We start from the raw sequence: 27,903 nt of genomic DNA, 5'->3' as shown, positions 1-27,903 counted from the left end.
GGGCGGGCGGGCGGGCGGCAGGGGCGGGGCAGCGCAGGCGCGGGGCCGCTCCGCCGCCCGCAGCGTAAACAAGGGGCCGGCGGGGATGAGGAGGCCGCAGGTGTGTGGCGGGGGCCGGGGCCGCCGGGGCTGAGGTGTGCTGCCCGCTGGAGGCGTTCCCCCCCGCCGGACGGGGGTGGCGAGGGCCGTCCCGCCATGAACTTGGCCAGTCAGAGCGGCGACGCCGGCAGCGGCCATCTGCTCTTCGCCAACTTCAACCAGGACAACACGTAAGGGGGCGGCGCCCGGCCTGAGGGGGAGCTCGGCCTGACCGGGGGCGCCTGGCCGCGGGGAGGGGGCGCCTGAGGAGGCTGTGGCCGGACCCTAGGGAGGCCTGGCCGTTGGGGGAGCTGTGGTGGGGCTCCGGCCCCCCGCCCCGGCCTGGTGTCACCGCTTCCCGTGGCAGGGAGCCCTGTTGTGCCTCTGCCCTCGCTGCCACAGAGTGGGGCCGGGGTCCTCCTCATTCCTGCAGCGATGGGCACACCGCCCCTCTCCCCTGAGGTTTGTGCGTGGAGCTGCAGGGTGCAAGGCCACTCTTGTAGGGACGTGTAGCATAGTCAGAGACTGGTTTGGGTTGGAGAGGACCTTAAAGATCACCTAGCTCCAACCCCCCTGTCACGGGCAGGGACACCCTCCACTAGCCCAGGTTGCCCAAAGCCTCATCCAGCCTGGCCTTGAACACTTCCAGGGATGGGGCATCCACAGCTTCTGTGAGCAACCTGTGCCAGTGTCTCACTACCCTCACAGTGAAGAATTTTTTTCCTAATATCTAATCTGAATCTCCCCTCCTTCAGCTTAAGGCCATTACACCTTGTCCTGTCACTCCATGCCCTTGTAACCAGTCCCTCTCCAGCTTTCCTGTAGCCCCTTTAGATACCGGAAGGTGCTGTACGGTCTCCCTGGAGTCTTCTCTTCTGCAGGCTGAACATCGCCAACTCTGTCAGCCTGTCTTCATAGGAGAAGTGCTCTAGCCCTTGGGTCCTCTCTTTGGACTTGCTCCAACAGCTCCATGTCTGTCTTGTACTGGGGACCACAGAGCTGGACCCCAGCAGAGGCCTAATGGGCTGCTTGAGCTGTGGTTGCAGCATATTGCCTTCTCCCTCCCCCAGGTTGTGTGCTTTTCCTTCTTGTACTTGCGAGACATTGCTCGCTGCTGCTTTGGGCAGGGTAGGGAGGGCTGTTTCTGCTTCTTGATGATGTCCAGCCAGAGACTATGATAACGTGAAGATCCAAGTCTTCCAGAAGGTGCAAAGATTTCATCTGAAAGCTCGTTATGGTTATATTTTCATACAGCTTTTTTATTTTAACCTGCTCTCTGTGTTGAAACAGTATGCTTTAGGCTTAAAGGTATTTTCATGAGCTCATGCTTGTTTTGGTTTTGAAAAAGAGGCCTTTCTCTTGTAGTCCTTGAAGTCGCACTTATTTGTGTTTCAGTTCTAGAAAGGGTCAGACAGTTCATGCTCCACATCTTGCAAATTATTTAACTATGGCAGCATGTTTAGATTAACTAGGGCGTATTAGTTTTTATATGGGGTATTAAATAACAATATTTTTCAATTTAAGACATTCCTAATAGTTGGCATTGGAGCACTAAAGATCCTTTAAAGAAGGATTCGACTGTCTTAAATAACTAAGAGGTGAAACTGGGGGGCAATAACCGAAAGAACTTGTACTTGAGAAAGGAGGAGTTTTGTTTTAGGAAGTGAGTAAGAGGAAATGATCTCAGATTGGCATCACAGAGCATAATCCACGTGTGTGGTGGTGTTTTTTTTCTTTTAACAACTTACTTGTTCGCTTTGCAAGCAACAATATCTTCTCCTCATGAGAGAGATCTTTGACTGTCTTAAGCATGTACTGTGGCATATGGGAATTGCAAAGGCGAGAAGATTGTGTATGGTGACTGCCAAGACTGAGGAGAAGGGTCACATCGCAGAAGGAAGTACTCTTTGCTTTTGTAGGTTTTGTTGGGGGGTAAAGAGATGAACAAGTGGAGCTGGATAGACTTGAGACAAGAGACTTAATAGAAAATAACTTCTGAAAAATGATGGGGGGGAAGCAATAGTCTTCTATGTATTTGTAAGTAAATCATTATCTGTATGTTGATTTGAGCCAAAGACTTTTGCAACTACCTTTCATGTCTTTTTTTGTCAAGTACTGTATAGAGCTCACTCTGCCATTGTGTGTATAAAACATGCCTATGTTCTCCTCAGATACCATCCATTTTTTACCTATTACTAGATAAAACAAGTCATAATAACTAGGAAATCTGTCACCTTTCTTTTGCAGTTCATTATCTAAGCTTTTGAAGTTAAACTGTGCTGTCCAGTGTGGTGATCTAAAAGCTTTACTATTTCTCCTTAAAGCAACTGCCTATTTTCAGTTGCACCTTAGCTTTGTGGAAAGCCGTATATAATTAAAGATCACTGAGTTGTTAAAGAGAGGTTTGTTTGGTTTTTTTGTCACAAGAGAGCTGCAGGCTTGACTTAAGAATAAACCCAAGACAAGTAAAAAGAAAGCAAATGTAATATAAGCTTATCTAGATCTTTGGCTTGTACACCTTGAAATCTTTCTTCAAGGAAGAGTAAAGCGTGATTACTTTTTAACTTTGAGTTTATGGGGAAAAAAGGGACAACTGGCTAATTATTTCTCTCTCAACTATGTATGTTACTTCACTACTTTTCCCACTTCACTTTTGTAAATATCCAAATTTTCTTCAATTTCTGTGCTATAGCTGATTTTTTTTGAGTATTCATCATTCTGATGTCCATTATGCAGGTAGATTAATTTTTTTTAATATTATTTATATATGTAAGACACCTTGAGATTTGCTGATGAGAATTTTGGTGATGTATCTTTTTGTGATCCAGACCTGGCCCATATATCTTTGCAATTCAAAGTCTTGGGATATTAGGTCTTTCATATAACTTTTGGAATATTTTTGCATTTTCAGATATTCATTATAGAAGCTACATAAATATAAAAAGGCTGCTGTTCATATTTTTGTCTCAAAGATATGAGAATAATTTGAAAGGCAATAATTTGAGACAAATGAGATGGTTGGATGATGTGGAATAAATATGCCTTCTTTCTAATAGTGTCTTGAAGAAATCTCCCTAAGAAAAGTAATAAATATAAAACAAGTCTTGCAGATGTCTTTGCGAGCAGCTTTTTACTAAAACACTTGTCTGATGTGGTAAGTGACCCAAATAACCAAGTTGCATTCTAGTTCTTAAACAGAGTAGAATTTAGTGGTTGTGTAAGTTCTTTAAACTGAAGTTTAAATGATTCCCCCCCCACCCCATGATCTCTCTTAGTTTCTTGTTTGAATAGAGAAACAAGAAGTCAACTCTCAGGGTTTATTAGTATACTGTGCTATGTATCTAGCAGATCACCATTTACCAAGTGAGAAGAACTGAAAAGAACATATTAGGCATGAATTACACTTTCCCATGCTGGGCCTCAGAAAGCTTACTTATTTTCAACTTATATTACAAGTAACTGGAGTCCTTCTCCAGACAGGCAAGGTAAAAAAATGCATATTCTTTCAGCCAGTATATGAAAGACAAGCTTTGTTTATGTCTTCCAGTCAGTAGAGCTCACATGTTTTAAGGTGTGCTTCAGTAATTAGAAAAATTGCTGACAGACAAAACTGGAGAATAAATGACATGGGTGCATTGTTGTTATTACATTTAAAGCTTTTACCTTCAACTTAACAATGTGCCAGTTCCACTCATGCTCAGATGTGTCTTGCTTACCTGGAAAGCAGATCCAATTGCTTTGTATTAGGAAAAGATGATACTTGTTGCTGATAAAAATAGGTATCAAGCTAACTTTTCCTAGGCTTTATGAAGGGTCAGTAATTAATTATTGTCTCCTGTAGGAAGGAGATGAGCTTCGTGATGGCTTTTAGTCTTGGGAAATTGGATTGCTGGTAGTTAGAAGAATGTTGTCCACATAACTGGGAAAAGCAACAGCAACATTGGTTGCAATCCCTGGTGACTGAAGTAATATCCTCCATCTTGTTTTTAGTTGTTTGTTTTTCCCAGACTTAACTTCTTTTTTTTTTTAATTTTCATTCATGGATGCTGTATGTAGTGACATTGTCTCTCGGAATAATATCTACATTATTGCAAGTGTTGTCTTGCCTCTTTATTCCATATTGCCCTAAGCTTTATTTACATCAGAGTTGTGAATTGTTAGCTGGGACTGGAACTTTGCCTGAAAACGCTCCACCTATAATGCAGCAGAAGCGGTTGGTTTGTGGCTTCTCTTTGATATAATATGTTTTCATTAAGTAAAAGCATGGAGAAGGTCACTTTCAGAAGATGTTAGTGCGCTTGTTTTGGACCTAGCCCTTTTCTCCAGTGAATCAATCATTGCACAACTCAGCATGACTGGCATTCTCTGATTGAGAGGCAGAAGCTCCAGCTTGCAGATGAAAGTAACCGATCAAAATTCAGGTATCCTAGCAAAACATGGTGCTAGGTATGTTTTAGCGGTTGGAAATCTTTAACGATAGATATTCAGTAAGAAGTACTGCTTAAACCTGAATGCTGTTTGTATTACTTCTGGGAGAACTACTAAAACTGAGCACAGCTATCTTATGAAAGATTAAACTGGCCTCACAAACTCATAAGAGAAATGCCTAATGTAATAAAGTTTGTAACTTTTTAAGCAAAGAATAACTTCAAGATCTCAAAGCTTATATGTATCTATAAAATAAGTAAAACTTTCAGTCTTTAAATTGTTACACAAATATTCCCAGAGAAATGCCTTTGGACGAACTTAAAAATTAACTTATATTGTGGTCAGATTCAATTTACAAAAACCCACTAAAAACCCAAGAACCTGCTTGTGAAATAATGCAAGCCGACAGACTGTAGAGAAGTTTTAGTTGCCTTTTTAAAAATAAGTAATCACTTGGAAACAAAACAGTCACTGTCATTTTGAAAACAGATTCCTGATGAAAGGACAAGAGGAAGCCTTGCGTTTGGACTTCTAATGAAAACACTTGTGTATGCCTTATTTGCAAAGTCATCTTTAATCTCTGCTTTTGTTTATGTATGGAGTGACATGTGACAGGTATCAGTCCATATATCTGTTCTTTCTGATTTAATTCTGCCCTTTATTCCCCAAATAAATCAGTTTCATTCTATGTTCTGAGTAAATGCTTATAGCTCTCAAGTTGTATAGCATGCTTCACATTGCAGAAGCTGTATTCTAGTTCCCTTACCATGTGATGTTTGGATCTCTGTAGTAAACTGCTTGTGGTGAGAGGAACAAACATCAGGTGCTGAGCATTCACTCCTCTGCCTTTGTTTCTCCTGGGTTCAGGTGTCATTCACCCATGATCCTTGAGGACAGGAGAGCCCTTTATTCCAAGGAGGCTTTAAAGCTAAAACAAAACAAAAAAAAAAAAAAGGGGGGGGGGAAGGAAGGAAAGAGCAATTTTGTAGCGCTCATGCTCAGGGAAGATAGCTGAGAGAAGCAGTCATATGTCATGTTACTTGCTGTTGTTGCAGTGGAGATAGCAGCTGAGGTGGGCTTGCGTGATAAATCTGGATCAGAGGGACTGTTCCTCAGCATGTGACAACTTGGATGGGGATTTGGCCTGAGAGTAGGGATGTTTACTTGGATTATGAACATTCTGTTGTCCCAGCCTATTGCTGCCTGTTAAGTGATGAGCAAGTGTGGTCGCCTCTTGCTGTAGCAGAGTTAACTTTGTGTTGGCTTTCTTTTAATGTAAGAACAATGGGAAAACCTCCTGTGGGTTGTCAGAGTGTTGCTGACATCTGTTGAACGTATGACTTTCTGCATCTAGCTCTTGTCCAAAATAATTACATTCTTGACCTTTCTATTAAGACATGTCTGTAAGATGTTATGACTTTGGTTTCAGCAGACATTTGGGAGGGGGAAATAAAGCAAAGTAAATTTCCTTAGTAATTCTTTTCTTACGTCATTTCATTGATTTTTTTTTTTTATTATTTTATTATTATTATTTTCTCCCTCTTCATTATAAGCCTTAGTTCACAAAAACATTTTGGTTTTGGAAATTTACATTGGTTTTGAAGTGAGGTGGAGCATTAGTATAAGACAACTGTATCATAATGAAAGTAGGTTTAATTAACCAGTTATTTCAAATAGTAATGACTTCTGGAGTCCTGTTTATACGACAGCTGCAATTGATTTTAATCTGAGAGCGCTGCCCTTAATAGGATCTTTCTGATTAATGTAGAATATTTCCTTAAGGTCCTCTATGATACAGAAAGGGAAAAACTGGTTTTCTTCCTTCTGTATGTATATTAAAGAAGCAAAAGAAAACCAGTACGATTCTAACCCATCTGAAAAAACTTGTTTCTAAAGAGCCAGAGAGATTGAACCAGCTGATTTCCCAGTCTAGGTGAATGTCAGCATCTTGGAATGAGTGTGTGAAATATCTCGTAACACTGTTCGCTTGATGAGTTTAGTTTTAATTATTTATGACAGCCACTCTTGAAAATACTCTCAAGATTTATGTAGTCTTGGATCAGAGTACAGTATTATCTTTGAAAAAAGTGGGTAAACACAGTTTCATAAATAACAGCTATATTGGTAATTTTGTACTGAGTAGACAACCTTGATGATGAAATAGCTCAAAGTCTACAGTCTAAGGTATGTAATAGAGACTACACATAACAGAGCTAAAAAAATACCTGTGTGTAGCATAATGTTAGAAGAAAAAAGGCAGGTTTTTTAGATATTGATTTTATTTTCAATTTCAGTCTCTCATCAGCTTCTGCAAATTGGTGATAATAAAGCATAACACCCACATTGTAAAAGGAGCTTCTGATAAACTACAGTATCTTCTTGTTGGCCACTGTCTATTTGAGCAATAGCTGAATGGCTTATTGATCATATTTCTTCCCCATATAGTTGCACATTTTTTCGGAGGTGAGGTAATTTTGGCGAGATACTTGTTTTGTGGGATTTGTTCATTTAGATAGCTATCAGGTGTCTTAAGGGCTTAAGTGTAGTATCGGTGTGGGGGAAGATGGGGGATTTAAATCATTATGATTATGCTGGTATAACTCAGCCTAGTGAGTTCTCCTATTACATATAAAAAGCCTTTTTCCAATAGTTTCATAAGAAGTAATTTGAGAGTACATTAAAGAAAAAACAAAACAACCCCAAAACAAACCCAAACCCTTCCAAACCAAGAATGCTGTTCTAGAAGAAAAATGGGTTGTTTTGCATTTATGCTTGTATACTGAAATGGGTTTAATTATACTGCTCATACTGTCCTATCTAAACAAATGATTTGTGACTTCATCACCATGATCTTTGAAAGAAATAACAAAAAGCAGTTGCTATGGATGGAAAGGTCTGTTCTGTGCCTCTTCGTTTTGGCATCTAATGATTTTTATCATGTGTACGCCTCGCTTTTGCCGTCGTCTTTGAATAAAACTTATTTAAATGAAATCTAGGTGGTCGGTAGGACAAGAAAAATGGTCTTGCTTACTGGTTTCAGTCATACAGCAATATTCTGTATTTAAAGCTGTAAGTACAATAAAGGGATCAATTCTGCCTAGTAATACACTCACAGATAGCTGCTATGTGGAATTCTCTGTGAGAAAATCATCCTGTGTCTTTCGTAGATCGTTTATATTGCAAGGATTCTTGTGACCATTTACTTTTAACTCACTTGAGTGCTTGTTCACCTTTGTGTAGTGACAGGTTCGATGTCATTCTTTGTTAAACTTTCTTTTGAGGGAAGCAGTAGATAATTTAAGAAAAGCCAACTCATTACTCTTTTTTTCCAAATTAGTTTCATATTTTTTCACAGAATTTGGATTTTCACTGAGTTGTACAAAAGTAGTTGAGGAATAACACTGTAGCATCTTTGGTGACTAATCAGATACAGTCTGCTGAACATACCGATTTTGTCTGAAGTAAAATTAAATTCAGTATTTCTAAGGTGACTTAGAGGAGCAGCAACAAAATTTTGTTTTATAGCTGCTTCTCTGTCTCTAAGCCTAATGTGCTGGTTTTAATATCTTGGTTATTGAATCTAGGGAGGCTTACTTCTCTTCCCTGGACGATGCATATTTTAATTTGAATGTTTAAACATTTTCAAACAGAATTCCTTAACCAGACTGTGCCAGTTGTATTTTTCTCTAGAAGAGAAAGTCATACCATCATACAGAAGTTGATTTTCTAGCTTGGGCTCTTAATTTCAGAGGGTAAACCATTTGAGGAATTGTTAATTTTTTAACCTTTTGGGTACCTTGAAGTTTAAAAAGGGCTCACGTTGGAACCATGAAAGGAAGATACAGAAAGAGCGAGAAATCTAGGAATCTGTATTGTGTTCTAAATGCAGAACTGATTATTAGTGCATCTGAATTATAGAGAATCATCTTGCTGAGTTCAGAAGGGCATTTTGGCAGGCCGACTGGCAGGGTTGCCTTTGAGCCTTGTATTGAATGACTCGCCGCAATTTGGCATATCAAAATACATTTTATTGGACTTTAATTAGTTTTTCTCCATGTGTCCTGGCAGTAAGAAATATGTGAACTATAAGCATACTAAAATGCTTCTGCACAACTGTATTGACTGTTAATTTTCTTTTTCTGTGGCATAAAATCATCCCCTGCACGGGGAGGGGAAAATAAGAATGTGCCATTGTCTGCTGCCTTGATGCGTAAAGACCTGCAAGACAAGCCTAAAGGTTTTTCTAGCTTAAAATTTAAGACCTGTCTTTGACTCTGACTGGAAAAGCAATTAAATGGTCTGTGAGCTAAGTGTGAAAATTGAGTAATGGAGGAAAGACGGGTTTGTAGTCAGTTTTTTAGCGTTCTACTATTGTTAAAATCTGTTTAACATCAGTGACTAGCATTTTTAAGAGGGTGCCTCCGATCAAAGATTCAGCACGAGTATTTGTAAGACTGAGACCTAACAATGTTCTTTGGAGATGCTAGGATATCATCAAATAAAACCAGAGAAAATTAGAGTTGGCAGCCTTTTAATTCCTTTTTTTTTTTTTAATGTAAGCTCTTTTGGGGTGGTTTGGGAAGGTTACAGTATAAAGAGCAAAAAATCCCCAGATGATCCCAGTTTAAAAGGTCTTGGAGGTCACCTCTAACAATGAGGCAATGATGTAATTGGTTTGCATTACATTATTCAAGTCGTCATCTTTGCCCCACACTAAAGCTTTTAGTTTGTGTGGAGAAATCACCGCTATGAATTGGGCAGTATGCTTACATTAAGCTGTGAACTCTCATTGCATTAAATGTGAATCAGGATTCCATACCTGGGGTAATCCTGAAGCTATTTGGCCTTTTCAGAGTTGATGAAGCTACCTGTGTCTATTGTGGCTTTTCATAGCTTTTCTTGAGCTAACCTAGCTGGAGTTTTAGAATAGGGTAAGAATCTGTCTGAGGGTAATTCACAGGCGATTTAGTTTATGTTCCTGACTGGCTTGTTTCTTTTTCAGATCCCTTGCTGTTGGCAGTAAATCAGGCTACAAATTCTTCTCTCTTTCTTCTGTGGACAAATTAGAGCAGATCTATGAATGCAGTGAGTATCTTCTTTTTTTCTTTTTTTATCCCCTCAGTTGGCATAATTTGGGAAGAATAAGACATGTTTCATTTTTTCACAGGTGGTTTGAAATTGACATAAGAGGAACCTTAAGTATATGATGAAATATCACACAAATACAAAACAATTGATTGCTGGCAGGGTAAAACTATGTATCAGTGGCCAGTATTTAAATTTAGCTGGTATGTTGTGAAATTTGGTAATAGTTATGAGAAGAACTCTTTGCTTCTCTAATTTTAGGTCCAATAGCCAGGTTATGTAGCAGCTGGACATTGGGGGGAGAGGGGGGAAGAATTTGTTAGAAAGTGTCTTTTGGGTCTTTGGCTATTGGGGCAGACAACCACTAATATATCATTATCAAATAAAAAAAACCCAAGCCAGTCTTGATTATCTTTTTCTTTAATACTAATACTTGCTGTTTAGAAAAATACTTTTTAACATGATAGTTGCAAGTTTACTTATCCAAAAGGGTGAATAATATATATTCCCATAACTTCTCAATTCTGATCACAATCGAGTTGGATATGAGACGAAATGCAGGAAGGCTTAAAGGAGAAATTGTATCCCCTGTTTTGCCAGCAGTTCATGGACTTCCCTTTCTTGAGGTGCTAATAAGTAAACTATGAATGCTATGCATGAGTATCCTTGCTTTCTTATAAACTCCATGTGAACAGATGGTACCAGTAGTTATGATGTCAGCATTTATAGTAGGATCCTGGTGTATCATGCTACACAACAGAGTTGTCTTCAGACTCCATTCCCTAAGTGACCTGACCCTGTGGCATCTTAAGTTTGAAAATGGTGTGTGATTCAGATCACCTATTACCTGTGGTGACAGCCTGATTCTCTATACAGTCAATGGAGAGGAGTAATTGTGAGGTTTAAATTAGGCACCTGTGGTCAGGTTAAATTCTGTTGCAGCTACATCTGCCTGTTTGAGTCACGGTCTGGTTGTACTGGTTAATCGGTGGGTTGAATTCCATTTTATGCCGTTGCGTTTAGGTACCTGACCTCTGTAGTATGTTAGGCACTTACAGTATCTGGCCTGGTATCACCCCAAGAGACTCGGAGAAGATGATTCCTGTTACACGAGACACTGAACTGAACTTTGCAGGACTGCTGCTTCTAGGTAGTCTTTGAAAGAAAAAGTACAGATTGGATAAAATGCCTTGCTCAAAATCCTGCAATAAACTGATAAAGCAGCTGGGATTGAATTTAGACCTGCTGATTCCAGTCTTGTCTATGAACTGTTCTAGGTCTTGTCTACAAACTGTTCTGGGATGCCTGTATTGGCTTAACCTCTTTGATATTGTAAGTTTTCTTTCATGAGTGCTAAGTCTGTAAATGCAGAGCAGGGAATTTGAGGTAACATTTAGTAGAAAATTCGATGGTTTAACTTGTGTAAACCAGCCTGTCTTGACCTCGGCTTATAGGGCATGCAAAGTTTGCAGCAGATTTAAATATTTGAAATCTTTATTTTTTGTATGCAGTTAAATAATTTTCAGTCTTGGGCTTGCACACCATGCCAGTTTAAAACTTGATACGGGGTGGAGGGCTTCCTACGTAGGGATGGAGGGCTCCCAGTTTAGTTTCAGTGAGTCTAAAGACTGTGTTCTTTTGAGTGAGCGCTTTTAAGGACCCCTCCCTCTCTTCTGCGAGATTGATCTGCCAGTTCTTGTGTAGGTGTGTAAACTAAACTACAGAATATGCCCCAGCTCTCTTGTGTTTGAGAGAATGACTGAAAAGAATGGGAGGTTTCTTTGCCACCGACTTCTGTGGTGGCTCTGTACCAATCGCCTAACTCCCTGCTCACTTGATCCCCCTGTAAAAATCAGTATTAGATTGGAGAGTGCTTTAAGGCTTAATGAATGCTTATAATATGCTTCATGTTCTTGGACTAAAAATGGAATAAAAGCACAGCTGATCATAATCTAGCTGGTTCTAACCAGCTCTTGTCTGTGATGCTACACGCTTGTGTTTATGAAACTGTAATCTTGTTATGTATTTGCTTGTTCTCCCCTTGCTGCTGATACTTAAATCATTTTGCAGTTCTTTTTGTTCTTACTATATTTTGAATCTGAGTTTCTGATCATGCTCACTTGTGTAAAGGAGAAAATACAAATAGAAAAAAAAACCCTGATTAACAGTAGTGCTATAGGACTTAACTAGTGCTTCTAAACATATGATTAATTCAGGTAAACTGGATGTAGGATGTGCAGTACAGCCTAGTACTCTACTCAAATGGTTGCTAGTTAGGAAGCATATGTGAGTTGGCAGCTGTGAAGAGATTTTATCACTTCTTCCTGTTAGGGGAAGACAAAGGAACAGAGGTGCATCCTGTATGTTTCAAGTTAATTTAATTAAAAGCCCATCACAAAGCCTTTCTCTAAAGGTAACTATCTGTATTATAGTAAGTCTTTTTATGGTGAGACTGAAGAATTGTCTATACCTTTTAAGTGTTTTCCTTGTTGAAAGTTTTTTCTTCTGTCTGTGACTGCTTAGTTCTTAACAGTGCTCTTCTGTGTGCCTTCCCTGCTGCCTACGTTTCCCATCAGCGCAGCATAGGACAGCACTTCTTCCATCTGAATCTCTGCTGCTGTTCCTCTTCTGAAATACCAGTTCTTCTGCTTGCCTGGGAGAGTAACAAATCCCAGAAGCTGTCTCTTAACACAGTTGCCCCTGAATGAGGAAAGAAGCTGTGCTTGTCCAGGAGCAGAGAGCAGTCAGACTGTGTTTTTTGGATTTCTGTGTGCTGATCTTCTGTCTCTTGTAAAAGGATGCCGTCATTACGAAGGACTTCAGACTTAGAGGTTATCAGCTTTCCATCTACTGTAAAATATTTGAGAATCTTTTGTTACTGGTCTTACTCAAGGAACATGGACCTCTGCATTTGAAAGTCTATGCATAATTTTATTGAATTTTGTATTTCTTTTTCATGTGTTGTGTGTGGCATCAGGAAAATGGAGAACAATTCCTTGAAAACAAAGTCATTGCTAAAATGCATTATCGCTGCTGCAAAAGTGAGGAAATTGAATTTTCAAAGCCTCTGTGAGCTGTTTTGTCTTCTCTGGAAAAGTACCATATTAAATATGAGATTTAGATAAAAGTCAATTATGTTGCATAGAATAATGAAAATGCTTAGTATAAACCTGCTCCTGTTCCATAAGGAGGCTATTTCTCGTGCACGCGCTCTCTCAAAAGAATGTAGAGCATTAAATATTTTCTGTTCTTTTTCTTGAAATAGCTGCCCAGAAAAGCACTTTCAAAGCAGACATGTCACACAGTGATGACATTGTCATATGCTGAGAATGTTGGACAGAACTTTTTTCAGGGAATTTCTGTCATTGGTGATGAGAACAGTGCCAATTATTTAATGTGTCTCTTGGCCAAAAGAGAAGCCTTCACAAATAAGCTGCTTTTTTTTTTTTTTTTTTTTTTTTTTTCCCTGGCAGTTTTATGGTTTGGAACATGTTAAGCATTGAGCTAATCCAGATACTGACTTCTGAAAAGTTTGGTTGTTCTGATGGATCAAGGCCAAAGGCTCAAGTCACTTGTCTTGATTCAGTTCCGTAATGGAACAGCAAATGTAGCCAGTAGCTGTGAGAGAGCTGCCAAGAGTGGGAAAACTCTCCGGCTTTCTCCTGCTGTGAAAACTACGTTCACTATGTCTCTGGGACTTTTGGAGGGGACTTCAGGGGATAGGAGGGAGAAGCACACATGCCAGGGTAACTGGTGGTGGGACTTAAACTCCTACCAGCTTGGTCCAGTGCTGTACTATAATCAAATGCTCTGAAAGTGCTTCTTTGCCAGAGATCCTGGACTCTCCTCCTTCCTGCTGTCTTCCCCACATTTTGAATGGTGACTTGTGTTCCTCCTTTGCCTCTAGTACTTCTGTAGCAGAACACGTGACAGAAGTAATGCTGTTTGACGGCTAAGCGTACATGCTGGGCTTTGACTCCTGTACAAATTGGTTTTAGGGACTGTCAGGTAAAAGATAGTATGTGTAAAAAAAAAAAAATACTGATTGGTGGCTGAAGCAGTCTTATAACAAACAAGTTTAGCAGTTTCTCTGAGTACAATAACCGTTCTTTCTTCATGGACAGGTGTGCAGAAACTGCAGGGGTTTTGGTCATTAAAAACACTTCTATGCGTAGTATAGCTTTAAAAAACCCACAGAACACACAGAAAAAAATCCCACCCAAAATGCTAAAAAACCTTTGCTTTCCTAGATTTCTGCAAAGTTAAGAGAATATTATAACATTCTGGAATTTGATAATTTGCTATTCTTTGTATCTTTGGCTTTTTTTTTTTTCTGTTGGATCTTGGGCATGGGGGAGTAGATGCTCTGTTTGGAAGTGTCATGCAAGTTTACACCTGGGGGGTGGGAAATCTTTGTAAATCAGCATTTACTGTGTAGATTTTCTGCTTTAAAAACCTCTGTCTTGTATCCCACCTCGACTCTGAGCTGTTGTGGCAGAATGTTTGTGGTGTTAGACTGTATTTTCTTAGACAGTATTTCCTGTTGATGTGCACCATTCTTCTTCCCTGAAATCTCCCTCTGTATTTTTCCCTTGTTACTGTGATTCCTCAGCTGACACAGAAGATGTGTGCATTGTGGAGAGACTGTTCTCCAGTAGTCTGGTGGCCATAGTTAGCCTTAAAGCTCCACGCAAGCTGAAAGTTTGTCACTTTAAGAAGGGGACAGAGATTTGCAACTACAGTTACTCCAACACCATCTTGGCTGTCAAACTCAATAGACAGGTGAGTAGTAATTTTGACTAGGTGAAAATATGGGAAGGGGTTGTGGATCTTATTTCTGGCACTTCCTCTGCTGATTGATGTCTCTTCCGTTAGTGACAGAATTGCTATTTGAAATTAACTTGTATTTTTCCAACTGTAGCTTCTGTATGGCATCTCAGTACTCCGATTTGGTTAAGTATTTTTGGTTCTATGTTTATTTACTTACTTATTTAGGAAAATGCCCTGAGTAAGCTGGGCATGCTTTGAGCAGGAAGTTGGACTAGAGACCTCCTGAGGTCCCTTCCGGTGTGAATCATCCTGTCATCCTAAATATGAAAGTATGTGAAACTGTCAGTTTCTGTACAGGCCTAAACTGAAAGTTATTATCTATTAACTTTTTATGGTTTTTAATCCAGTTTCCTGAACTCTTGAAATAAAAAATAAAAATCACTGAACTAGAAGTACCTGCAACCACAGTTTGCTGTATTACTAAATCATTAATAGGCTGTTCTGCAAATACAGACCTCTCTGTCTTCAACTAGTTCATTCAAAGTAGAGAGAATGGCATCTGAAGGAGAAAATCTTCTTAGTGTCCATCCCCACTCCCAATATTAGGTGTGGGAGGATGAGATTCCTGTTTAAAATCATAAGAGAAACAGTGGCAAATTTGATTTCTGGCATAGTGAGGTAGCATTAAATGAGTAACATCTTGTTAGTCATCCAGATGTAGTCTATGAAAGTGTAATGAGATGTTGAAGAACTTAGTTTAAAAAAAAAAAAAAAAGTCCCTCACAAAAGATTAGAAGTAATTGGCTCTATAAATGGTTAAAAAGTCTTACATGTTTTTCTGTTTAGCCAAAGCAGAAAATTATTTCCACATGTGAATTGGCCTCTTGAGGCAGGGAAATACGTAAGGGTAGGTACAGAGTAAGAATTAAATAGCTTTAAATTAAGGCTTCTGGCTTGCTGACTTAAACTATAATGTAAATCATTTTCATTTAAATCAATTTGTGCTAGCGTGGTTGAGAGAAGTCAAGTGCACTGGTCAGTTCAAGTGACCGAGTGTAGTATTGCACGGTTGAAGCCTTTCAAGAGGTGTATCTTGTGTATCTTCTGTCAGACTCTTATTTCTTCCCATCAGGTGGGTACAATCTTTTCTCTATTGAAAGGTATCTACTGCATTTTGGATACAGTTTTTTAGGACGGATACATTAATTTAAACTCCAGTTTGATATCAGAATTTCATCCTCTTTCCCATGTCTAGAGGCTGATAGTATGTCTGGAGGAGTCTCTTTATATACATAACATACGAGACATGAAGGTACTACATACAATCAGGGAGACACCTCCCAATCCTGCAGGTAAGTATGTTGTTAGAAGCTAGCATAATTCTGAAAAGTGCGTTCTGTGTCAATGTATGATGTTTCCTACAGGGAACTGTAGCATTCTTAAATTCACTTTCAAATAAAAGTAAAAATACTTTAGTGTTGTTTTAAAGCCTACCCATTCGATCCAGGTGAGGATTTTGAGAACAAATAGCAGACTCTGCCTTAAACTGCATCTTCCCAGTTTTTTAGTCTCCTAGAGCGGATGTGTTGAAATGTTAGAAAGAAGTAGTAGAGATACAAAGTGGACTTTGCCAGCACTTGGTACAGTTAAAGGCTTTGTCAGGTTAATGCTTCAGGAGTCGTGGCAGACATGAGAAATTCTGCTGCTTGATCAGTTATAGTAGCTCTATTGGTATTCTTCCTTTTCTACTTTATATTTAACTTATGTTAAATAGTTGAATATGTTGCAGGTTGACTCTGAGATTACTCATTCTTGTTCTGTTTCTGTTGATACCTTGTGAGAATAACTTGAGTTATCTTTGTAATATTCAAATGTAGAATCAGTTTTGCTACATAAGTCTTGGAATTTGCCTCTTTCTAATTCTGTTTCTGCATCCTTTCTAGGGTTGTGTGCTTTATCAATAAACAATGATAACTGCTACCTGGCCTACCCAGGAAGTGCAACTATTGGAGAAGTACAAGTCTTTGACACCATCAATCTGGTAAGGATCTGTGTGAATGCTGTTTCCACTTCTAAAGATGCAGTTTTTGTAAATGACTTAACTTGCTCAGAGAGGAATTACTAGATGCTCAGTTAGGTTCCTCCACATCAGTTAGCAGTATCTCTTATAGCTGGGCTTCACAGAACATCTGCCAAAAAAGAAAAAAACCCCAGATGTTTATATTGATTTGATGAGTAGAGTTGGGCAAGTGGGTGGAGCAAAGTAAAGTAATTTCTATTTGAATTGCATTTTAAGTATCCTTCTACTGTTTGTACTCTTTATGCACATGCTTCAGTGATAATTTTATGTACTTCTACTTAGCAGTTACTGAAACAAATATTGAATCTGTTGCCCATTAAGACAGACCCATATTTGCCTTGAATGCTCTTAAATATGCAGTCTTTAGCTGCAAACATGTAGCTTTTAACCTGGACTGTACTAAGGTTGTATTTTATTGATTCACTCCTGCAGAGAGCTGCTAATATGATCCCAGCTCATGATAGTCCCTTGGCTGCTTTGGCATTTGACGCCAGTGGTACAAAACTTGCCACTGCATCAGAAAAGGTAAGGTGGCTTTTTATTGACTTGCCGACAGTGATAAAAATGAATTTGTTACTAAGCATTTTAAGTAAGTTTAAGCGTGCACAAGTGCCAAAAAAGAAGGCTTACAGTTATAATGGTTAATGATATCTGACGCAATTTCTGTGCTGTGAAACGTTGGATAATAAAGTTATTTAAACAAACATGTTTTAATCTGGCTGCAATCAGGGCAATCCTCTAACTGTTTCTCCCTTTAGTGCAGGATACTTGTTAGAAATTAGTTGTCTTGTTTTGATGCTGTCTTCCTAATGAAAACAAGACAGCTAAAGTCAGAATAGAGAGAAGTGTCGGAGTGTCTTGCCAGTCTTTGGCACGTGATGACAAATTGTCCACCTAAATTGTATAAATCAGGAAGTCTGAAGCCTCTGCTCTTTGAGTAATAAGCTCAGAATAGAAAGGTGTAACTGATTCCATCTGATAAAGGTGCAAAGACATCCAGGTGACTACTTGTGGTCCTTGTCTAGTGTGGTCATTTTCATGATCAAATATGATAAGAAGGGCTGTTCTTGATGCATAGCTTGTTCTCTACATTAGTAGCTCCTGCCTCTTGTTTTTCTACTCTTCAAATGCATCCTACCAACAAGGTCCATAAATAATTCATGCTGGTATGTGCTGTGCAACAATGGCAATAAGTTAACAGCAAAATGGTTTTCTGCTTGTAGTTGTACTCTGCTCACTAGGGCTAACACACACTGAATGAACTTGAAATGATTTTTTTTTCTTTACAGGGGACAGTAATAAGAGTGTTTTCCATTCCAGAGGGACAGAAACTCTTTGAATTCCGAAGGGGAATGAAGAGGTAAAGTTCAACTGGGCTAATTATCTGAAGTTCATTCCTTACGGTAGATCTCCAGTCTGTTCTGCAGTTGAGCTGGCATCCTGATTTTTGCCTATTTTCATCTTCATTCATCCCTGCCTGTGTGCTTATAACAGTTTCAGCTTGAATGTCTTCCAATTTCACTCCTTTGGACTTGGCTATTCTACAAATCAATCCTGTCAGAATTGTACTCCCTCTTGCCTTTTAAAAATTTATTGGTGAGGGAACTTTTTAAAGTGGGTCACCTTTTGTAAGATATATCATATTCTTATGGCAATTGGTGGCAGTACATCTAATATTCTTGCTCTCTTCTAAATCCAGCCAGTGCTGTGATCATTGATAGCCATTGTAAAATGTTACTATGACTTGTGGTAGCAGTCGTCACTCTGTAGCTCTACTGTACTTTATACAGAGGTAAGACTGAGTTCAGATTGATGTATACAAGATATGGGGGTCAATTAGTAACAGAGTTGAACATCGTTAATGGCGATCTTGCTCCTGAAGTGCTTTAAGAAGGTATCAGAACTCAGAATGCTTACTATGGAGATGTTCTTTTTTTCTTATTTGCAAAGCAGTGGTGACTGAGAAATCTGCTTAATTATTAATTAAGCCAAATACTTTGGTGCAATTGTGAGTCACCTGCAATCACTGACAGGAGAAGAGCAGCAGGTGAGTCTACCATGCAGCCACAGTTCCTCCCAGCTCTGACAGTACAGCTTGCATGAACATTATGGAGCTCCTTAGTGGTGAATGTGCAGAAAGACTCCTACCTACCAAATGGAGAAGTAATAGTCTCATTTAAATCTGTTCCCATGGGTTGGTTAACACTAGCTTTCTTCTTATACCAATTGGTACAGTACTAGAATGTCAAAAATAATGCTTCATTGTTTTTCCTTTTTTTTTCCCCTAGGTGTGTGAGCATCTGTTCATTGGCTTTCAGCATGGATGGCATGTTTCTGTCTGCATCCAGTAACACAGAGACAGTGCATATCTTCAAACTTGAGACTGTGAAAGAAAAGTAGGTTTCAGAGATGCCTTAGATTTTTCAAGGAAAAGGCTTTAAAATCGATTATACTCAACAGGATGAGTTCTCCAAAGTGTGGACAGACTTCTTTTGAATGCTTCCCTAAAGGAAAGGGCATAAGAAGTCACTTACGAATCAGCAACTGCAGCTGAGCTATGTACTGTTCTCTCAGTGAATAGAAAAGGTATTTCTGCTGAAGAGAAACTGGCAATCCTTGGCAGAGGAGTGTGGAGCAGCTCAATGTTTTCAGTTACATGTGTTTCACCTCTTTTGACGTCCATATGAAACGAGCTATCTTAGCAACGTCTTCCAGCTGCCTACAGGGCTTTAAAAGGCACCAGATTATAAAATGTTCCTATTTATGATTTGAGAGGACAGTCTTTCTTACATTTCTGTGGGCGTTGTTGGAAACAACTATTTGCTTAATGATAAACAAGTGAAATAAATCTTGATGTGTAGCACTTTCCAGTAGATCTTGCTCTTGTATAACGAACCTTATGAAATGCAGTTTTATAAGCAGAAGTATCAGTTTACAATCAAATGTGCTTAAGTAACGGGCTGAGAGTATTGTAGGACGCGTTGTGCCCTGTAGCATAAATGAAGCGCATTAGGGTTCTCAAGGGTGTTTGTTAGTTATTTTTGAAGAGAAGCAAATAGCTGCTTAATATCTTTAAAAATAGAAGGATTTTTCAAAGTGTTTATGCACCTTTCTCTCTAATGTGAAGAAGGCAAAGTCGGTCACTCTTTTCTTCTTACTTGCAGACCTCAGGAAGAGCCTACAACCTGGACAGGTTACTTTGGAAAAGTGCTGATGGCCTCAACAAGCTATCTGCCCTCTCAAGTAACAGAAATGTTCAACCAGGGTAGAGCCTTTGCTACGGTCCGCCTGCCGTTCTGTGGGCACAAAAACATCTGTGCGCTTGCCACGTGAGTAGAGAAATGGAGCCTGCCTTCACCACCCTGCTGGGTTGCCATGTTGGGCTCTGGAGAGGCTGACACTGCAGAACATAACCTCATCTCCAGCAGAGTGGGTAGTACACAGAGCAGTGATCACCTGTAAGCATTTCAAAGCCTCTTCCAGTTGAGCAGCGTGTGAGAGCTATAACACCTTACAGTCCTGTGAGGGGAGGAGGGAAAGGCATAATATTCGGATGAGAATAGATGACTTCTAAGTGTTGTTTAAAGATGTCTTTTAATTTTGAAAGAAGAATGTTGAGAACAGACCCAGGGGCTTATGGCATTTGCTTCCATTAGTGCTAGGGGGAGTGATAGTGTATGTTGTGTTAGTGAATTGCAAAATTAGGCAATCCAGACTAACTATTAAAGAAGTCTTTGAAACCAAGTTCATATTATTTTTGTCTCTGAAACAGCATAGCATTCATTAAAGCTAAGTTTGAGGACTAACTCTAATCTTTATTCTGTCTTCACCAAAGGCAGGTCCCACTTGGCACAGCTACCAAAGCAATAAGCTGAGTGGTAGTAAACTTATTTTGCGGGGGTTTTACAGTTTTTATGCTAAACTGACTTCATGTCTGTACTCTCGTTCCTCTGATCTCAAAACAACCTTTAAGCAATAATTAAGCCTTGTAACATTTCTGAAATAAGCAAATACTTCCCGTTAGAATATTTGTCTCTGGAGTTGCACAAAGCTTGATTAACAGGATGGTAATTTCTGAATCTCTTCTGCTAGGTTATATATAAGTTGCTTGATTCCTGTGGTATCCCTTTAGCCCCAAAATGTCGTTAACACCATACTTTTTTTACACACAGTTCTTTCCCAGGTGCTCTGACTGTTAACAGTGTTCCCTGTCTAGAAGCAAGAATGTGGAAAATAATGGCTTAAAACCATGGGAGGGGAGGAGAGTGTGCTGATATGAACCTTAAGTTCTTATTAATCTGTTGCTCTCCCCTAAACCTTTCTAGAATCCAGAAGATCCCTCGTTTGTTGGTGGGAGCTGCTGATGGGTATCTCTACATGTACAACCTAGACCCCCAAGAAGGAGGAGAGTGTACACTAATGAAGCAGCACAAGTAAGTCCACGTTAGCTGAGGACTGTTGTATTTTCTTTTTTTTTTTCTTCACAAAATCCAGTTTGTTCTTAAACTTAGTTCTGTTCTGCAGAACTTAGAACAGCTCATTTCTTTAAACTAATCTTTTTCCAGACCTCTGACATGAATGAGTAACTTCAGAATTCCCGTGTGCCTTCCTTCCTAGTATCTGCTACACTAAGCACCGCTTTACCAGCAGAAACTTAACACTGTCCGATTGCAGTGAAGGATCAATCGCTGTTAGCTGTACGATCTTGTTTCTTCTTACTTGGCAGTTTGAGTTACTTAAACAAGAACTTGAAACGTCTGACACCATCCTCTTCATCAATAAATGAAGTGGTTACAGAGATGAGAAAGAGATGTTACTCTGACTTCCCACAGAGGGGAATCTGGCCTACGAAATTTTCTGTATTCTGTCTCTACCAGTGTCCTTATTAAATTTCCTTGCATATAGGCCAGCCGACTAACATTCTGTGCCAGCACTGTAGAACACTTAAGGAAAATACGACAAGGCGTTGTTACTTTTTTTTTAATAAGACTTGGCAGGAAAAGCTAGGGTAATGTGGTCAGATTACTTATGTGATCAATCATAGAATTAAAGCAAGTAACTCACAAGGATAATGCAGGTCTGCAGCTTTGGTCAGTCTATAATACTGGTCAAAAATCATACCTCTTTCTGAACACTTTAAGATATGATCTCTAGTTTCACTTGTAGATCAAGTGAAGTCTCAGAGGGAAGTTTTTATCAAGTTCTTAATCTCTGAAATGCTCTAATACCTTCACTAGAGGGTTTTCTAGTATATGTGTATGAAGCGACTGCTTCTGTTGTGGACGTAGCTCGAGACAATCTGTAATATTACTGATTGGAATGGTTATTGTTTTTTTTAATCCTGCACTCTTGAGTCTTTCTTTCATAGCATCAGCAACTAGGATCTAGATTCTGATGCCATGTCAGAGGCAAGCACGTCACTGAGTGTCTTCAGTGTTAAATATCAAGTGTTGTCAGATGCCTTTATGACAATCCCCTAGAATGAAGGGACCAAATTCCTCCTGCTGCATGTATTATTCTTGCACATCTAATGAGATATTCTTCTGTAGCTATCAACTAAAGCTGCATTATGCTCGGGTAGATCACCTCTCCAGGTAACCTCTCTCTGCTTGCCAGGCTCGATGGCAGTATGGAGCCAGCCAACGAAATTCTAGAGTCTGCATCCCATGACCGGCCGTTGGTAGCGCAGACATACAGTGCTGCTGTGACTAAAGGTACATACGTGCCTTCCTCACCCACAAGGCATGGTAAGGAGAAGGCTGGGAACGGGGCAGAGAGCACCTCTGCCTATTGCTTCATTCTAGATGGCTGCGTGAGCTCGCCTGCTTCAATGCTGAGCTTTTCATAACTGCGGGGGTGATGTGGAATGCTGGTGAGCAGTAGGAGAAGAGCGCTTGTGATGTACAGTAGCTTCCTGAAGATGGATCAGTCATCTTTGCCACTTTCTGGGTAGAACTTTGTCTCGAATTGTGGTTGATTACTGTACTGATAGTTGCAGTACATGCCAAATGGTTCTTGATATGCTCTAACACAACTATTTCATACAGGAGTTCTGTACCCAGACCTCATGCAAAGCATCTGAATTACAGCCTACTTTTTTTTTCTTTTCTAACAAGGTTGATAAGTGCTCCTATTGTTCCTTCATGGGAACAGTGACCTGATTTGCTGTTCGGTTAAATTGAGAGGATGAGAACTTGGTTAATGCTGCAGCTCTCTAAGTGGAGCTTTTACCATCTTTGTAGGGCACTCCAGTGCAGAGGAAGGACCGTCTGCACGTATAGCATCAATACTGCAGTTGCAGCTGTAATGCATGGGTGGAGATTAAGAAAAACATCAGCCTGCCCACAGCACCAGTACGTCTTGCACACACACAGAGTAGTTGAATTTTGATCATAAACTGCTCATGGCTTGAAGAATCACAGTCACAATGAAGGCAAACATAGGGTGACAATGAAACTGTTGCAAGTAACGTCTGGTACTTGGGCTCTAATCGCTTACTTTGGTTCCAACCTTAGTTTGTGCTGTTGATCCCCCAACTGCTTGTTCCTTTCTCTATAGCCTATACGGATGACCTGGGTGCTGTGGGTGGAGCTTGCCTGGAAGATGAAACCAACTCTCTTAGATTGGATGAAGACAGTGAGCATCCCCCCATGATCCTTCGGACAGACTAAACTTTGACCTGTGAACTCACTCCTGAAGCAGAGAACACTGGCTTGATGTTTCTTGAGGAACCTCGTGTTATGCTGCTATGAACTTTGACATGAGTTGGGAGAGAGGATGACAGACTCTTACAGTTTTAAGTCGTAGCTGTAGTTCTAATTCTATACAATTGGAAAAATATATGGTTTTCAATTCAGTGGCTTTTAATCTTGCTTATCTATTTTAGCTGTGTTTATTTTTTTTGTTGCCAAAACCTGCTGTTCGTGCAGCCCTCAGAGCCTACTAGCTTTGCATGCGTTCATGTGCCAAGCAAGCATAGGAGGGGGAGAGAGAGAAGCCACTTTATAACAAACTCAAGTTTGTATTTTTTTTATATATGTATATAATATTTAGCTTATATAAGGAAGGAGTAGAGAAGTGGTTCTGGAAGCTGAGACTAGTTCTGCACTGACAAAGGTCCAAATGGTTTCCTGTGCATGGGCTTGCAGGCATACCTAGTGACTGACATGCAACCTTTCAAATGCAATGGCCTGTTTTTTTGGGTTCTCCCTCCCCTTTCCTGGACCATTTTGTTAATTAAAATTCCTTCTGAATGTTGTGTATTTGTGGGACTGTTCTGTTTGTTGGGATGGAAAACTGGAAGTGTTTCCCTGCATAAGGGTATAGAATATAGAAAGTGCCTTTACAGGGAAGAAAAGAAATTGCTGCAGGAAGAAAGCTAGAATGAAGAAGGAATTGCTAGAGACTTGTTTGTATACTTTTAGTACTTGGGTGTCTGTGGCCCATAATGGCTGATAAGCTTGTAGGGTTTTTTAGAGAAGACTTGGAATGCACTTTCTCTCTCTCCTGTAGATTGTCTTATTTCCTTGGCGGACTAGCAATAACCTTTTTTTATACTTTTTTAAATTATCCAAAGCAAGGATTCTGTCAGGCTGGATGAAAGTCCCTGTAGAGTATGGCAGCCCCACTCTTTAAACAGCCTTAAGGTTTTCAGCTGGAAGGCATCGTGCTCAGTTCTTGCTTCTCTTCAGTCTGTGGCTGAGTGTACTGCTCTAATAGTGAAGGTTCATGATTTTTTTCCAGATAGTGATGTAAATATAAATGATTTTGAAAGATTAATTTTCTTCTGGGTTCTCTTCTGCTGGATAACAGTGCTTTTTCATTTTTCTTCTTTTATTTCCCCTTTCATCAGAGTACCTCTTGCGGTACACTTAAAGGACTGGTTGTCTCTTTGGCAGTTTTGGAAAAAATCCTTAATTGCCCTGACCCTGGCTAGGGCTTTCCAAGGCTGAGCAGTGCTGCAGACTATTTTTAGGGTTGTAATGTGCCTTCTCTTAAGTCTTGGATAACGGTTAGTGAGCAAGTGATTAGCAAAGTACTTGGTGAGTGTTACTTTTCTTTGCCAAAATGAGCCTGCTTTGCCTTTTGCGTAGCAATGTGGGTTGTTTCCTTTCCCTCTAGTGACTGCAAAGAAATAAGAACAGATAAGGAAACTGCAGACCTTGAGGGGAGGACAGAAGCTGAGTACTCCAGCTAGATGTGGACTCCCTACCACAAGTAGACAATGATGTGCTTTTAGGATTTGGTGCTGTTAACAAGTTTTCTCTCAAGCAATAGCAGGCAATGGTCTTTGTCCCCAAAGCCCTGTGTGGGCTGGTGGGCTTCCCCTTCCTCTAAAAATGCAAAAAGACAGTGGTAGCCCCTGCCAAGAGAGCTGCCTGTACTGGTGAGGCTACTCTTAGTCTGTGGGTGTGGAAGATGTTCTTACAGGAGCACATGTGGGAGGGAAGGGATCAGGCTTGTTTATTCACTGAAAAGCTTTGACTGTCCTAAGTAGCTGGCTGGAGTAGCTTGTGGTGTCCTCTCCAGAACCCAGCACATTTGAAGCAAACCACTGAGTCGTGCTGAAATCTTCCTTAGTCTCTTGACTTTAAGCTCTGGCTGACAACTAAATTCCATGGTCTGGAATTTTTTTTTTTTTTTTTTTTTTTATTTCAAGTGCTGTCGGCTTTGATGTGGAGCTCGTAACTGCAGAGTAAAATACAAGTCTCGAAGTAAATACGAGCTCAGTGAGCTTTGCTGGCAAACTGAACTGCCCAGGAGCTGTCAGATGTCTGCTCATTCCAGACTAAAGCTGTTAACATTCCCAATAACATACTTGGAGGCTTGGCATAGACTCCACAAGTAGAGTTAGCAGTAAACACACGTAAGCAACACAGGTCTGCTAAGCACACAAGTTTTACAACTCTCGAGTATAGAAAGGCCATCTTACATAGTAAGATAGACCCCTTAATGTAATAGCTAACTTTTACTGCTAAAAACTGAGAATGTTTATTGTACTAATTTTACCCCCTTAACTTTTACACCTTGTCTTCCACAGGTGAGTTGGAGATCCTATATTCACTGTATTTGTGTCTTCCATATGCTGTAGTATGCTTCTGCTCCTGAGCCATAGACTGACTGTTGAATTGCTGTGCCCGGCTTGGTTCACTCTTAAGTAGAAACTGGAAGCCAGTTAAAGTATCTATTTTGTTGTTGTAACTGGAGAAAATCATTTAAGAGAGCAAAAGTATTAATATTGTGAAGTTAGTGACCAGCATGGAGCTAGTAGGGTGGAGCAGGTGGCTTCTGTCCCCACTGACAGTCTGTTTAAGAGTGGTTGGAGTAGTTTGTCTTAAGTTCATTGCGTGAGGATATAAACTTTTTCTCAGAAAAAGTGACTAATATCCTTTCCCTTTGATGGCCTTAGGCCCTCAGTTAACCACCCTGTTGTGGTATGCTACCAAAGTTAGAAGCCTTTCAGGTTGGGGTTTCATCCCAATGACACAAAGATGTTTGGGTTTGTTTGTTGTGGTTTTTTTTTTTTTCTTAAACGTACCAGAAATGCTGTTTGTAGCTGCATCCTCACCTGAGTATGGAGCATATGACTGCACTGTTACGGTCTGTGGATCAGGCAGTGTCTAAACGTTTCTATTCTGATGGTGTAACAGCCCTGGATTCCCTAGGGTAAACCAGGGAGGCTTTAGCCCTGTGCTGTGGCCGTGGGCTTCCAGCCATACGATACGGGAACACCTATACAGCCCCTCTCGTTTCAGACTGACCTTCCTTGGAAGGACAGTGTTTGTTCTGTGACAGTGCGTCTCTCTCTAGGTACAGACTGTACGGTAGAGGGTTTGGGGCAGAGATAGACAACTGAAACAACCAAAGCTGGGGAGGGGGGGGAACACTTAGAAACTTGGAATCCTAAACTCAGGTCTTAGATTGCAGTGGGATCTGTTCCCAGTGAGTACCGTAGGGAAGGAGCTGTTTCTCTTGATGTGCAAGTAGGTAGTGAGTGTACATACTCTGCTGCTGTTTCGACATCTGTCTGTTTACCCTACTTTGTATTTCTAGTTCTGAGGCAGAAAGCTTTTATCAGCTCTGGTCTCTTATGTCACTGTTTCCAAAATACAAGTGATAGATACAAATCTAGCAGTTAAAAGGCTGGGCCTGGCAGAGGGGGAGGAAGTAAAAGGCATGAAGAGGTTAGTAAAAGCTGTTTGTTCTGAGGCCCTGTCCAGCAAGATGTTTGTGCAGGTGCTCCCTCCAGGATCAGGTGTGTGCGTGTACCTTGCTGCTTCAGGTCCTGTGCAAGCGAGTTTCTCGGGCCTGTTTTCTGCAGGGGGTGAGGGTAGAGGTGGTGGCTTTTCAAGTCTGCCTGAATGCAAATAAATATCTGAGAAGACTTGTAATACAGTGACAGGCGTCTCCACAGAGGAAACTTGTGTCTGACCTATGCGTAATAGTAGAAGGGGAGGAATGAACTGAAGAGCCACTGGCTGGGTGAGTAGCATAGAGCCCCGAGAAGCCGATCAGCAGAGCACTCTTCATGTTACATCCCGTGTTCTGCTTTCTTGGCTCTAATAATGGCATTAGCACCAAAGCAACATCCAGTAAGACGGTACAATTTCTTTCCTTGAAGGTTACTGAGCTATTCACTATACCACTTGTGTGCGCAGATGCTTTGCCACTGTTTGCAGAGCGACAGGAGTCTTTGTCCAAAGCATTGGTGGGGATTAATCACTGCAGAGATTTGGAAAGTTTTATTCTGTGCTTCAGCTGTCCTGGCTGACCGTTGCCTTGATTTAACCTGTTAACATCTGAGAGCAAGGCAGAGTGTCCTCTCCATATGTGCAGAGCAGGCCTTTCTTTTTCTGGAATCTCTGCTGCACCACGAAAGGCTTGCAGTGAAGAAAGCATGGCTCTGACTGTAAATAAATACTTTCAGATTCCAGTTGCACAACCAAAGGAATTCAGTAAATTCCTATTTTTCTAACCGTGACATGCCTCATTTTAACACTCTTCAAATTGGCAAATCTCATCTTAGACTGCCTTGAGAATAACAGACAAGAAGTTTTTATTCTGGCTTGCAAATAGCTACAGTTGTGCTTGTTACAGATATCTCAGTGCTGTGGCTTTGGCCCCATGGCTTCAGCGATCCATACGCTGACTCCCCCTGCGCTGCCTTTGCATGTGTCCGACTCGTTTCTCAGGAGTGGTGCGTTGTTCCCGAACCTGTAGCTCTGGGTTTCTATGAGGCGTCAACTCAACCCTTTGTCTACTTGGATCTATTTGCTCTTGCATTTGCCTTCCTCACCTGGAAACAAACCCTGCGTGCTCACTTACTCTGTTCGATATCTGTGTCGATAAGCGGAAAAACCTGTCTAACATTCCATCTCACCAAGTGTCTGGCTCACTGCTAGCCCATCGCTCTTTGTAATTTTATAACTGCCTAAGAAATTAAATCTGTGTTGTGATAAGTA

General features: G+C 40.4%; 1 protein-coding gene across 2 annotated transcripts; it reads left to right on the top strand.

The window, feature by feature from the left end:
* Positions 1-17: 17 nt before the first annotated feature.
* On the top strand, positions 18-27,903 carry WIPI2 (WD repeat domain, phosphoinositide interacting 2). 2 transcript variants are annotated; one of them, XM_054842575.1, is made up of 12 exons: positions 18-269; positions 9,509-9,591; positions 14,204-14,373; positions 15,617-15,713; positions 16,305-16,402; positions 16,874-16,966; positions 17,731-17,801; positions 18,730-18,837; positions 19,606-19,770; positions 20,767-20,874; positions 22,058-22,155; positions 23,000-27,903. In XM_054842575.1, exons 1-12 carry the CDS (start codon positions 196-198, stop codon positions 23,110-23,112), a joined length of 1,278 nt encoding a protein of 425 aa, XP_054698550.1. In that variant the 5' UTR covers positions 18-195; the 3' UTR covers positions 23,113-27,903. The 2 variants fall into 2 exon arrangements, with proteins under 2 accessions (XP_054698550.1, XP_054698549.1); XM_054842574.1 differs by having other exon boundaries at positions 22,058-22,188.

The sequence above is a fragment of the Grus americana genome, chromosome 15, assembly GCF_028858705.1.
Source record: "Grus americana isolate bGruAme1 chromosome 15, bGruAme1.mat, whole genome shotgun sequence".
NCBI classification, from domain to species: domain Eukaryota; kingdom Metazoa; phylum Chordata; class Aves; order Gruiformes; family Gruidae; genus Grus; species Grus americana.
This window is presented reverse-complemented; position numbering and strand designations above follow the sequence as displayed.

Coding starts and splice junctions, on each gene's coding strand:
- WIPI2 (XM_054842574.1), top strand. CDS start 196: ATGAACTTGGCCAGTCAGAGCGGCGACGCCGGCAGCGGCCATCTGCTC. Junction 15,714..16,304: donor GACACCTCCCAATCCTGCAG/GTAAGTATGTTG, acceptor CATCCTTTCTAG/GGTTGTGTGCTTTATCAATA. Junction 16,403..16,873: donor TCTTTGACACCATCAATCTG/GTAAGGATCTGT, acceptor TCACTCCTGCAG/AGAGCTGCTAATATGATCCC.